The following is a 14338-nucleotide window of genomic DNA, read 5'->3' as shown; positions in this document are numbered from 1 at the left end:
TGGGACTGCCCTGGGCAGGGCCAAAGACAATGAAAACCGTGTATTTTCCACTCAGGCCTCTGCTCTCTGCTTGCTCCAAGAGGAATGTGCAGGCTTCTGAGCTACGACCATATAAGGGTGTAAACTAAACAGATAGCCTCCCGGGCCCGGGCTCAGCCCTCGGACCCGTGCAGGCGCTTACACAATTGTGACCTGTAAATCTATAAGCTGGACAAGCAGATAGGCCTAATGGGATTGGAGGGAGAGGCATGTTAAATTATGAATTTATTGGCTAGGGAATGCGCGGGCTCTGCTGTAACGGTCGGGGAAGGCCTATATAAGGCCTTTGGAGAAGCTCGGGGTCTTGCCCAACCTGCTGGACCTGCATGTCGCGTATGCGGCTGGACCCTGGCTAGCCAGTCTTAGAATAAACCCTGCTTGCTGTTTGCAGTCTCTGAAGTCTCTTTGTAGGTAAGGGAGATTTCGTTCTGTGTCCTAACATACATTCAGTATGTAGTTGCTACTTTCTTCCAAGGGAAGATTTTCAAGTGAAAATCATATCCTCAATTACAATGGTTTTGTAACCATAGTGGTAAGGATGAAGAATTTTTTTAAATAAATGCTAAATGAAAATGCTTGAACATATATATAGAGAGTTTTAGGAATCTGACCCACCTTATGTTCATTTCATACTCCAAATAATCAATAGAGCAAAATATACTAATTAAATTGATGATTTGAAAAAAATTATATTTTAAATTATTATTACTAGTCATCAGAAGCTTCGAAAATGAATAGATTCCATTTTGCCACTTTTGTTTTTTTAATTTTTTTATAAATAAAAATGGTAACTACACATAACAGAGTAAATATATTATAGGATATCTACATTGTACTCAATTACATCCCAGTCACAAAAAAAGTAGCAAATTAAATTCATTGATTGAAAATTTAGTAGTATTACATTAGAGTAGAAATTCAATAGCTTTTTATAGAAATGTAAGAGTATTGCATTACAGAGATTATTTAAATTTACAGAAAATAATCTTAATTTTCATAAAAAGGCATATTGACAGAAAAAAAGATGTCACAGAAGAATGTGAGCCTCTTTTCTCTACTGAAAAAATGGGTCCTGAAACCTTGTGTCTTGTTTTATTCATCTTATAATGCTTAAATATTCAGAATTGAAGGCCAGAGAGATAATACAGTAAGTTGCTTGCTTTGTACCCAGCCAATCCAAGTTCAATCCCAGACATCTCCCATGCTTCCACAAACTCCGCCAGGAGTAATTCCTGAGTTCAAAGCAGGAATAACCACTGGGCATCACCAGATATGCCCCCAACCTTTCAAAAATTTTAGATTTTACCATGTTTTTCAGCACCAAATCTAACAATCTCGGAGAAAACTAACTTACATTGTTGGAACTTTTTTGAACCTGCATTTCTTCCTTAGTACAAATTAAAAATCATATTGAGGGGGAACTACATAACCAATCATTTTTAATAAAGCAAAAAAACAATAAAAAACAGGTGAGGAATAAATGTTAAAAAGAGTCAGGGAAATGAGGAGAAGAAAAAAGAAAAAAATGAAGAAACTACTCACCTATGTGGACCAAGTGCCAAATGTCATCAATTTGCTGCAGGGCTGGGAAATGACCACAGTCATTAAAAAACTTAAGGAGCTCACTTCTGTCTATTCCTTGCCAATCTTGTCTCTTAGCAAACATTGTTTCATAGTCTAGAAGAAAAAATAATTTATAATATGTCAAGTGAAAATCACAGTTTCATCTTTACCTGTAAAACCATAACTCTATTACAGTTTTTATGGCCATAAACAGAGCATTCAGTAAATCTCCTGGAGAAGGTGAGAAGGTAGAAGGCAAAGATCTTCCTCCTGTGTAAGTATCTGGACTTGCTTCCCAAGGAAAACATATCATCCTCTGGTCTGGTTTGCTTGACAGTCATCATCATAATCCCGTTGATTGTTGAATTTCTTGAGCGGCCTCAGTAACATCTCCATCCGTCCTAGCCCTGAGATTTTAGAAGCCTCTCTTTAGACATCCTTTCCAATGGTGCCGCATTGGAGGCTCTTTCAGGGTCAGGGGAATGAGATCCATCATTGTTAGTGGTTTTGGCATATGAATATACCACGGGGAGTTTGCGAGGCTCTCCCATGTGGGCAGGAAACTCTGTAGCTTGTCAAGTTCTCCCAGGGGGAGAACTAGGCTAAAAGATGTCATGTGGCCACAAAGTGGCTACTTGCTTCCGGGAGCTTGACAGTAATCCCTTATACATGAATGCTCAAACTGTATCTTAAGACATAGTTTTAATGTTAATAGTTCTGAGATGCCAATTTCTACCTTATCACTGTATCATAGTCATCTCATTGCTCATCAATTTGCTCGAGAGGGCGCCAGCAATGTTTCCATTGTGAAACTTGTTGTTACTGTTTTTGGCATATTGAATATGCCACAGGTAGCTTGCCAGGCTCTGCTGTGCGGGCGGGATACTCTCAGTAGCTTGCCGGGCTCTCCAAAACAGATGGAGGAATTGAACCCAGCTCGGCAACATGCAAGGCAAACGCCCTACTGCTGTGCTATTGCTCTACTGATCCATGTTGGGTTTTTTTTTATCATCTCTTAATTTTTGTACTATGATTCACAAATAATTACTTAAATTGGAGACTCCACATTAGACTACGATTCTACTTCTGATTTTTTTTCCCTACCTGGAACTGGATCTACATTTTGTCCACTGACTGCACATTTTCAACATCATAGCTCAAGGTATTTTGTTTCTTTGTCAAGGTCACCAGAGAAAAGCACCCACTTAGGCCATTCCTCACCTATCTCCTATATATGACATTAGACTAGAGTTAGATAAAAAGCCAAGAGAATTGACACATCTATCTTTGAAGTGTGGTTTGCCATCAACAATTCACTTCTTACTTAAGGTGAAGCTGATATTTCCACTGAAGTGAAGAGATAACACCATAAAGTTGATTGTTTATTAGTATTTACTGCTTGATCATTCTTTCTAGCATTTACAAGGTCTATTTCAGTACGAGTGCTGCTCTGAAATATAGATTTCTAAGGACAAAGAATATTTTCTAACAGAGGTTAATGCATTGCTTTGGTACTCCAACATATATGGGTCTTAACTTTCTACTTATTCATTCAGTTGAGAGAACTAATCAAGAAACATGAACAAATTCAAGAAATATTTAGTGACTTTCCAAATATGAGTGGCCAATCCAGATTTCAAACACGGTAGCAAAATAAACATAAATTTATAACTAGTTGATGTAAGATATTTTTGTGACCTTTGGCAACATCACATGGGAGCAGCTGCTGTCAGTGTCTGTTTGATGTCTCCTAGTCACACACTGCTGCCTTTAAAGTACCAACATCTGCAACTGCATTGCCTTAGGGCTCCCTCTGGCTGCAGGACTAATTTTGCCCACCTGTACAGCTAGCCAGAGGTACCAGCAGATTGAGACCCCATTAGAACGGCTCAACATTGACAGAGGGAAGCTAGATAAGATTCAACACTTGAAAGCTGCCTCTATTGTCCATTAGAACAGTGTTTTTCAGTGTTCTCCAACCATGGCTTGGAGAACATTCCTACCTTGTTTCTGTCCTGTGCCACCACTCTCCCATCCAATGGGTCCCCATTTATGCAATATTCACCCTAACTATCCTCTATTCTGTACCAATTTGAACTTTCCCCAAATCCCACGAGCACCATCAGGAGAGATTCCTGAGCGCAGAGCCAGAAGTAACCCCTGAGCATCGCCATGTGTGACCCAGAAAACAAAACAAAAGAGAGTAGACGCTAAACTTTGACTATTGTCGGTGAAGGTGGTATGAATGACCAAAATATGGTCTGTGTGGATGAAGTTCCATGCAAGTATATTTTTAAAAGTATCTACTGGGGATGTGGAGATTGTTCAAGGGCTGGAGCACATGACCTGTACGTGTAAGGTCCAAAGTCCAAACCCACACGGCATGCCTCGGCAAGCACCGAGACACATGTTCCCTTCCCAAGCACTGCCACGTTGGAGTCATGGTCACCAGCAGCATGGGGCCAAGCTCAGGACCAGACGGGCTGTTGGCCATAGACCACCGGGAGTGGTTCTCTGTGCCACTGATCATTACTTGAAAGGCCACTGAGAAAAGAAATACCCGTTATTTACTATTTCTGGATGAAGTAATCTAGAAATTTCAATGATATGCAGCTGATTGGTGGTGAGGCTGGCAATTATTTCCTCGTAAATTATGTGTTCACTTGTTCTGCTTATTTCTGAGAGTGAAGAAACTGAAATCCCCAGCAGAGTGATACTGGGTTCATCTGTTGCTCTTCGAATTTCTATCAGCTTTTGCCTCACATAATTATAAGTTCCTGTTAGGCACATAGACAATTAGAATATGATTTCTTTTCTTAGAATTTTAAATCTTTTATCATTATGTAACATTCTTCTTTATTCCTGATAACCTTCTTCATTCTAAAGTTCGCTTAGTCTAAATTTAATACCCCTGCTTTTATTATTAGTATCAGCTCAGCACAGCATATTTTTATTTAAGTATAATATATATATATATAGATATAGATATGGGTATATTTTAAGTGGGTTTCTTGAATACAATATTTAGGTCATTTTTTATCAGTCCTGACAAACCTTTTATTAATTTGTGAGCAGAAATTACTAATACTCAAACTAAACGATAACACAAGGGTTAAATGGTACACTGAGCACCACTATAAGTGATGCTTATAGTGCTCAAGGAGCTCAAAACCAGGAATAAGTCATGAGCACTGCTAGGCATGATCCCAAAACAAAGCAAAACATAAAACTTTTAAATAAATTAACATTCAAAATAATTACTAGTATAATTGGATTTATATGATCATCTTTATTTTTCCCTTGTTCTTCTTATATCTTTACTGTTTTTGACTTCTGTAATTTTAATTGACCTTTACATGCACTTTTATTTTCTCTTCCTCCATAACGTATCTGTGATGCTTCCTTTATAACTTTTTGAGTCAGTGTACTAGAGATTGAAATTTGTATTTCTGTTAATCCAGGTGCACTTCCAGTTAAAATTATATTTTCAAATGACCATGGATAGTGTGAATATCTTACAATAAAAATAATCCTAATTTCTTCCTCCTATCCTTTGTACCATAGCTATAATTTTTTATGTGTAAGAATACACATAATGACTTGCATAAGCAATGCCTGTAACCATGAATTATTCAATATATTGTTTGCATTTTTTGAAAACAGTTATCTGTTAGATCAATTAAGAATGAAAAAAATGTCATTTTAACTTCTTATCTATTCTTCCATACTCTTTCTTATATAAGTTGAAGTTTCTAACTTATATTATACTCCTTTACCCTAACAAACTTCTTTTTGCATTTTTTGCAAAGCAGATCTACTGGTAAATTTTTTCAGTTCATACTTGAGAAAATCTTTCATTTCTGAGCAATAATTTCACAGAGTACAAAATGTGACTCCTTGCCTGCATGGTTTCTGATAAATTGAGTGTAATTCTTATCTTTCTTCCTTCATAGGTAAAGTGTTTTCCCAACTCTGATTTTTCAGTTTTTTAAAAATTTCATTTTTCTATAATTTGAAGATTACATACATAGATATAGTTTTTGGTTTTGTTTTGTTTTGATTTGGGGGCATTGGCAGTGCTTATAACTCACTCATGGCTCTACACCCAGGAGTCACTCCTGACAGTGCTCTGGTGACCATATAGGGTGCCAGGGATCGAACCCAGGTCAGCGATGTGCAAAGGGAGTATCCTACTTGCTGTCCTATTGCTCCAGCTCCCTGTGGTATAAGTTTTTGGCTTTTATTCTGCTCTGTTTTCTCTGAGTTTTCAGGATATGTGGTTTTGACATGATGCTGATTTGGGAGAAAGTCTCAGTTGCTATTGTTTCCAATATTTCTTCTGTCCTCTCTGGTATTCCATTTATTCATATGTAACTCTCTTTGTAATTATTCCACAGTGATGGAAGATCCTCTTCTCTTTTTTGTTCAGCCTCTGTTCTCTTCACTTTGCAATTTTCAAGATTCTATGGATAACTCTTATGGCTCTGGGAATTCTCTTCATCAGCCATATTCCAATCTACTAGTAAATCCATCACGGGCATTCTTCACTTACGTTAAAGTACTATTATCACTAGCATTTCTTCCTAATTCTTAGAATTTCCTCTATTTTCCATTACCCATTTGATTTCGCAAGTTGTTGACTTTATCCCTCAGGGTCCTTTAGCACACAGATTATAGTTGTTTTTAATTCTCAGTCTGATCATCCAACATTCCTGGATGTCATGGTTCAATATTTACTCTGTCTCTTCAAGTTATATTTTTGTACACTGTATGATTTTTTTATAGCACTATAGCACTGTCGTCCCGTTGTTCATTGATTTGCTCAAGCAGGCACCAATAACATCTCCATTGTGAGACTTGTGTTACTTGTTACTGTTTTTGGCATATCAAATGCACCATGGGTAGTTTGTCGGGCTCTGCTGTGCGGGTTTGATACTCTCGGTAGCTTGCCGGGTTCTCTGAGTGGGACAGAGGAATCCAACCCAGGTCAACCGCGTGCAAGGCAAACACCCTACCCGCTGTGCTATCGCTCCAGTCCATAGCAAGAATTAAGAGCTGTTAAAATCCTGTTCTTTCCAAATGACTATATGTTTATAGAACTAAAAATGAATACTTAGAACAAGTTTAGATGCCTATTCTTGGCACTTTAGCCAATTCACAGGCAGGGGAAAAGCAATTAATTCTGCACTTTGAGTTGAGGTTCCCCCTAGTAAATCTGTGGCTTCCAATGCCCTGGTCAGACTAGTAACAGCATTTCAACATTGAGTCCCAAAGACTAGGCTGCTTCCTTTACAGTCAGTAAAACATTTTATCTGAATTACCCAAAGGGGATACCTTTAAGATCAAGATTAGAATACATTTATTCGATCACCTCAGTAGAATTAGAATCTGATTTTTAAAATTGCATGATTTTCTGTCCACCTTCACTGTAAATTTTTCCAGATGACTTAACAAACCTGACATGTTCTTTTTGCATAAACACAGCAATATTAGAGAACTCTCCATTTGGGGTACCTCGTTATTTTCTGAGAAGTCCTGAGGGGTTGGCTAAAGACAGGAGACATACCAATAACAGCATAAATTTCATCTGGCATGTCAGAGTTAACCAGGCCTGCCCATAATATGAAGATCAGGTCCCGCAATGAGTGCCTCGAGCCTTCAGGTTGAACTGAATGTGGCCTTAGGCCTCATTTTCCATAGAAAGGAGTTCACCCCCTCCCTTCTTCAGGGCTGGGAGAGATCTTGGTTTCCAGGTTTTTCCTGATGCTGAAAGAAGGGCCAGGCTGAGTCAGTCACTGCACATTCCCGGATTCCTCTTTGTCCATTGTCCTATGGATTTTTTTTTATTTAAATTTATTTATTTTTAATTAGTGAATCACCGTGAGGGTACAGTTACAGATGTATACACTTTTGTGCTTATGCTTCCTTCATACAAAGTTCGGGAGCCCATCCCTTCACCAGTGCCCATTCTCCACCACCAGTAAACCCAGCATCCCTCCCACCCTCCCCAATCCCATCTCCCCCCACCCCACCCTGCCACTGTGGCAGGGCATTCCCTTCTGTTCTCTCTCTCTCTAATTAGCTGTTGTGTTTGATTATACTTTTTTGCCTCTCTGGGATATATTCTCAGCAGTGGTATTGCTGGGTCAAATGGGAGCTCAATATCTAATTTTTTAAGAATTGTCCATATTGTTTTCCAGAAGGGCTGAACCAGTCGGCATTCCCACCAGCAGTGTAGAAGGGTCCCTTTCTCCCCACATCCTCTCCAACAGCGGTTGCTTTTGTTCTTTTGGATGTGTGCTATGGATTTTTTTATACACAGCTATATGTGGTAAAAGATCCTGCTATAAATATATTTTAATAATACTGTGATAAGAAGTTAATTAGGAGAAGTTATGATTATGCCCTATGATTATGTCTCTGTCTTTGAGTTAGCTGCAATCTATAATATGAATTCACAAGTGTTTCTTAGGTCATCCCAATAATACTCTAACCCCTTATGCGTGACAGATTAGCCAAAATGAATGAAGCTGCATATTTTGCTCTGCTACAGAAGTTGTCACTAATTTTTTAATCAAAAACTTGGAACATTTCTCCTAATCCCAAACAATAGCAAGTTCATTAAATATAATAGGAATCAGACTCTCTAAAAGTTAGGTTATAAATTGGGAAAATTATCCTGTGTATAGAAATTTGCTAGTAATAAGCAACACACAACTAATATTTATTGTTTATCTGCTCAGTATACATTTAAAAGAATTATTGTTTTAAGTTCTGTGATTTATAATACTGTTATTGATGGTTTCTTCTGCTCATAATTTCAACACCACACCCATCACCAGTGTTCCTCCATCTCTCTTCCAAGGGCCCCTTTTCAATCCCTACCTAAGCAACTCAGTTCTGGGGATCATATCATCCACTGTGCTGCCTTTGGTCCTTCGATACTACCTTGTTGTGTATCTTTAAGTCCCACATACGAAAAAGATCATTCTTTGTCTATTCCTTTCCTCCCGACTTCACTCACCATGACATCCTCATCCTTTCCAAAGACTTTTTATTTGTTAGTTGGGTAAGCAGACTGTTTTCCTCTTTCCATTATGGATATATAATTCTCCCTTAGGAATGTACCCTTTTCCCCAATGGATACAACTTCTTTGGAATTTTTAAGGCTGCTGTTCAGCACTCCTACAGCAAACTTAAGTAAAATAAATAGGTGCTCTCTCCTAAAAGCTTGAAGTTTAACTTTTACCTATTTTAATGTTTTCAATATGATATACAAAGCTGCTAACAGAGTTTTGGGGATTTACTGTTCTAACACTAAATCCAACAAAAGGGTTGGTGTCCCTCCAACTTCCAAAGACCCAGTTTCCTCCCTCTCTTCATCCTACGTCCACAGCAAATTTAATCTTAGGGAAAAAAGTTTAGTTATAGAACCTTATTTAGATCCCCCAAAACAAATAGATGGTCCCTTATTCTTGCTCCCTAGATGTCTAAAGCTGCCCTGGTTCAAGTTCCATCAAAACTTTACACTCTAGTTATTTTTTATTAACCAGAATGGGTTTTCCATTGCTTATAAACAGAATACTTGCAAGTTAATTAAAACACACAATATGTCACCTTAAAATTCAAAGAGCTTTCTTAAGACAATATAAAGTATAGGCTAGCTTTTGTATCTCTGTGTAATTTAATGAAAATCATATGCAAATTTTGTGATTTACTTCATTCATAAATTAGATGATAAATTACTGTATCACTTACATTTTTTCCTATCCATCCATTCTTCTAAATCTGATAACTGTAAAACTTGTCTTGTCCTCGGAAGACCAAGTCGATATTTCACACGATAGATTTGGGAGGAATACATGCTAATTACCTCTCTCAAATTTTTCCCATGATCCAGAGCCTGGAAAATAGCAATGCCAAAAGTAAATTCCTTATATATTTCTGCTACTTTGATTTTAATCTGGCTTCCCATATTAATTATATCTGTCATATCTCATTTCTTAGACTAGAGATATATCTGGGCTGGAACGATAGCACATCAGGTAGGGCGTTTGCCTTGCACGTGGTTGACCTGGGTTTAATTCTGTCCCTCTCAAAGAGCCCAGCAAGTTACCAAGAGTATCTTGCCCGCACAGCAGAGCCTGGCAAACTACCCGTGGCGTATTCAAACAAGTCTCACAATGGAGGCGTTATTGGTGCCCGCTCGAGTGAATTGATGAGCAAAAGGGATGACAGTGACAGTGACAGTGACAGGGATATATCTGTGAATGCTTATTGCTCAAGTGCATGAATTATAGAATAAAATTATCTACCTGAAGTTCAAAAAATTTCATTGGAAGTGTCTTTATCATCATTTCCCATTGATAGAGGTTTCTATGATACTTTCATAGAAGCACCTAAGGATGGTGTCCAGATTTCTTTATTATGTAGCCCTCATAATATTCTTTCCTCATCCAGGAAAAAAATTACAGTACTATTAAGACATATTCTGTAATGGAAAAATCTTGCCTAAGCATATTCAAATCAGTTTATTTCTTTTCTTTTGAAAATTACACAGCTATCTTTACTGGACACTTCAATTTTACTAATTTCACAAAATTTCAAATGGTGAGAAATCTCTCAAGACATGAATAGTTCTTATCTGTATACCTTTTAACTGTGAGTATATTCTTGTTTACATGCATGTACTTTTTTCATTCCACTAGACCTTTTAAAGTATAGCAATTAATCTATATCAACTATTTGTCTTTTTTAAATAGACAGTTCTGTTTTACTTTTCATTTAATGATTTTTAGATTTTATATTAGCACTGTAGCACTGTTGCCCCATTGTTCATCGATTTGCTTGAGCAGGCACCAGTAACGTCTCCATTGTGAGACTTGTTGTTACTGTTTTTGGCATATCAAATATACCACGGGTAGCTTGCCAGGCTGCCGTGCAGGCGGGATACTCTCTGTAGCTTGCCGGGCTCTCTGAGAGGGACAGCGAAATCGAACCCAGGTTGGCCACATGCAAGGCAAACACCCTACCCACCATGCTATTACCCATAATATTATATCTGCTCCCCTTTATTGTTTTATAGATTTATCTTCCATTCTTTTTGAATCAAGAATGAATTATTTTAAGAAATGCATTTAAGTTATATATCTTCCTCTCAGTCCTCTACTTTCCTCTGATAAGCTTCCATAGCATTTACAAGTAAAACATAAAAAACTAATTTAAGGAATTAGTGTTGAGACATTTTATGCCTGAAACCAAGTCATGAATAACTTTGTGATATCATGGTGAATAAATAATTTTTTTAATTTTAAAAGAAAAGTTACATTGCTTCTTTCAAAACTCAGAGATACTATAGAGCCCACATTTTAAATAATAATATTTCTCTTAATTTACTTGAATGATTGTAGTTATAATTTTTATATATCTTTTATTTTTTGTTTTGGTTTCTTTCCTAGAAAATTTACTTTCATTACACTTATTGTTTTTGATGTTTTTTACAATTAATTTGAAAGCCAGGATTACTGTTAATGAAGGTTTCTCAGAGGGTATGTGTGTATGTGTTTGTGTGTATGTTTTCTGTGTGAGTTTGTGTGTGTGTTTCCTTTAGAATACACACTTATGCTCTTCAACTGTAGCCATCTTCTAGAAAGTGGAAGAAAGTATACCTGAAAAGATTGCAAATAGAAACAACTTTCATGCAGGGAGTTGCTTTCTGTCGTATGAGTAAGTCCCAAAACTGTTGGGCAAAAGATGTTACACCATCAGAAAGTGTCAACAGAGAAGATTATTCACATTTTCTTACCTTGAGTAATGTGGACAAATCTTAGAAAAGTCACAAACATAATATTCGGATGGCTATTCAAAAGTCTACTTAATGGAATCTATGTAAGAAATTTGAACACATTATGATATTTAGCATATGCCTTACCTTGGCCAGTATTCTTTTCATTCGTCTGCGTTCAAGCCATCCTCTGACAGCTGCCTGCATTATAGTAATCTTTGCAATTGTTTTTTGGTCTGCTTTAGGTTTTTTCTTTTTCCGGAACAGCTGGAATATTTCTATGTGTGGTCCAATCCTTTTAACTTTACTGCTATATTTAATCCTTCTACTGAAAGAAGATTGCATCCTAAAAAAAAAAAAGAAAGAAAAAAATCTTCCTTATAATAGTTAATAAAAACAATGCTTTTAAGCAGTCATATATTAAATATTATTGAAATAACAAAGTATTAAGATTGGTACATAAAATTAAGCAATTAAATATATCAAGAGGACTCCAAAAGACATTAAATTGTCAGAATCGATATAAGGTATACTACTGACCTTTTGAGGAAATAAAACTTAAAAGAAAAGCTTACCACAACTATTCAGAAGAAAAAGACACAGTATATATAAGCAAAAGATTTTCATCGGTTAGGGCAAGTTAATCAAAATAACTTGACTATCCTAGATTCAATTTTAAACTAAATATTATACTTCAAAAAATGCTTGGCTTTGCTACTCTATCGAACATCATTTGAAAGGTCATTTGATGTCTAAGTGTTAACTGAGAAAGACTGTAGGAATTGTAGGAATATACACTTTAAGATCAAAAGTGAGGGATCATGTTGGAGATTCACTTATAACCAATCCTGAAATATTGATCTATGTGGTCCTAGGAATGACAATCTATAGGGTCCTAGGAGAAAATGGAAGACTCTGACCACCAACAAATTGAAACAGCAATTTTGTGTCTATTTTTTGCTTCCTTGCATTTTCTAAATGGTGGTGTTATGGATTGTTTATTTTTCCAAAGTCTTCCAAAATCTGAAGTGTAGTTCCCTAGAAATTTTTAGCAAAAAGAAAGGATTTTTTTTCTTCCAAATACCTTGTACCTACAGCTCTCTTTCACAACAAAGTTCAATAAAGATACCTAACCTTTCGTGAGAGGCTAGTCCCACCCTAAAATTCCATTATACAAGCCCAACTTTCTTCTTAGAATTATTCTCACTGATTCTGTTCCTTTATTTCCCTCAGAATTTCCTGAGCTTGTTTTGACACACAAATTTTTTTGAGGCATGAGGTTGCTCATCGATTTGTTCGAGTGGACACCAGTAACGTCTCTCATTGTGACACTTATTGTTACTGTTGTTGGCATATCCGATAAGCCATGGGTAACTTGCCAGGCTCTACCCTGCGGGCGCAATACTCTCAGTAGCTTGCAGGGCTCTCCAAGAGGGGCGGAGGGGTCGAACACAGGTTGGTCGCATGAAAGGTGAACGCCCTACCGCTGTGCTATCGCTCCAGCCCACTGCTACATGTACAGAGCTGAAAGAGCTGGAATCTGAGAGGTCAAGGCCTCAAGCTAGAGATGGTGGACACGAGACACTATAGCCAAGCACATATCTTTGTAGTTGTTGTTGTTTGGGGGTCATATCCAGGGGAGTTCAGGATCGAGTCATGATTCAGGCTCAGAGATTGTTTCCAGCAGTGCTGAGGATGACAGGGTGTCGGGTACTGACGAGGGGTCTCTCACATGCAAAGCCTGTGCCCACCCTTTGAGCTCCCTCTCCAGCCCCATAGCACAGACTCTCAGCTTTGTCTGAAGTTTATGCATTGCCTTCTCCCAAAGGCGAGGAACCATCACCTTTCCTAGCTTGCTTTTCTGTGGCACAGCTGGGCCTTGGGCAGCTTTAACTACACACCTCTGACATACAAGGTGCTTTAGTGGGTAAGAGTCATGGGGCTGGAGTGATAGCACAGCAGGTAGGGCATTTGCCTTGCATGCAGCCAACCCGCGGGTGTGACCCAAAAAGAATATATAAGAATATATATATATATATTTTTTTTTCTTGCTCTTTGGGGTAATACCTGGCAATGCACAGGAGTTATTCCTGGCTCTTCTGCACTCAGGTATTACTCCTGGCGGTGCTCAGGGAACCATATGGGATGCTGGGAATCGAACCCGGATTGGCTGCATGTAAGGCAAATGCTCTACTTGCTGTGCTATTGCTCCAGCCCCCAATATGCCCTGTATTAAAGGGCACTTAAACATCTGTATAGCTAAAATCATTCAAGGCATAATTTTAGGTGCACTAGAATGGAGATCAGATGCATATCAAAGGCCATTCATAATGAATATCCTCAAAGATTCGTTTTGACTCCCTTATTCCCAAATAGGCCTAGTTTACAAGTGAGATTTGCTGGAGCAAAAGATATATATATTATATTTGTCAGGTCTCATTCCCCTGGCCCTGAAAGAGCCTCCAATGGGGCACCGTTGGGAAGGATGAGTAGAGAGAGGCTTCTAAAATCTTAGAGTTAGGACAAATGGAGACGTTACTGAGACCGCTGGAGAAATTCGGTGATCAACGGGATGATGATGATGATGATGATGATGATGATGATGATGATGATGATGATGATGATGATGATGATTTGTTTTTAAATATAAATTTTGCAATTAACATAAGATACACGGTTACAAAGTTGTTCATGATTGGATTTAAGTCATACCCTTCCCTTCACCAGTGTGTATTTCCTACCACTGATGTCTCCAGTTTCTCTCCCACCAACCCAGCCCCCCAGCACCTTCTTCCCAGTTTGCCTCTATGGCAGGCACTTTTCGTTTATCCAAAAGAAAATAAGTTTACATTAAACCCTAAACATATGAAACTCAATCTCTAGTATCTCTCTACATAATTAGTTTGTTGAAAAAGCAAACAAGAGGGGAAATTGGAGTTAAACAATTATTTA

General features: G+C 37.8%; 1 protein-coding gene across 1 annotated transcript in view; it reads right to left on the bottom strand.

Annotated features, from left to right (window-relative positions):
* IQCM (IQ motif containing M) overlaps nucleotides 1–14338 on the bottom strand; it is a 544597-nt gene that overhangs the window by 176990 nt on the left and 353269 nt on the right. Inside the window, exons 13-15 of the mRNA XM_055144242.1 lie at nucleotides 11534–11732; nucleotides 9361–9505; nucleotides 1582–1716 (exon numbers count right to left, since the gene is read on the bottom strand). Coding sequence (XP_055000217.1) covers nucleotides 1582–1716; nucleotides 9361–9505; nucleotides 11534–11732 — 479 coding nt within the window. The remainder of the gene's footprint in view (nucleotides 1–1581; nucleotides 1717–9360; nucleotides 9506–11533; nucleotides 11733–14338) is intronic.

Source organism: Sorex araneus, chromosome 7 (genome assembly GCF_027595985.1).
Source record: "Sorex araneus isolate mSorAra2 chromosome 7, mSorAra2.pri, whole genome shotgun sequence".
Classification (NCBI taxonomy): domain Eukaryota; kingdom Metazoa; phylum Chordata; class Mammalia; order Eulipotyphla; family Soricidae; genus Sorex; species Sorex araneus.
The sequence above is the reverse complement of the archived record's forward strand: the minus strand, read 5'-3'. Positions and strand labels throughout refer to the sequence as shown.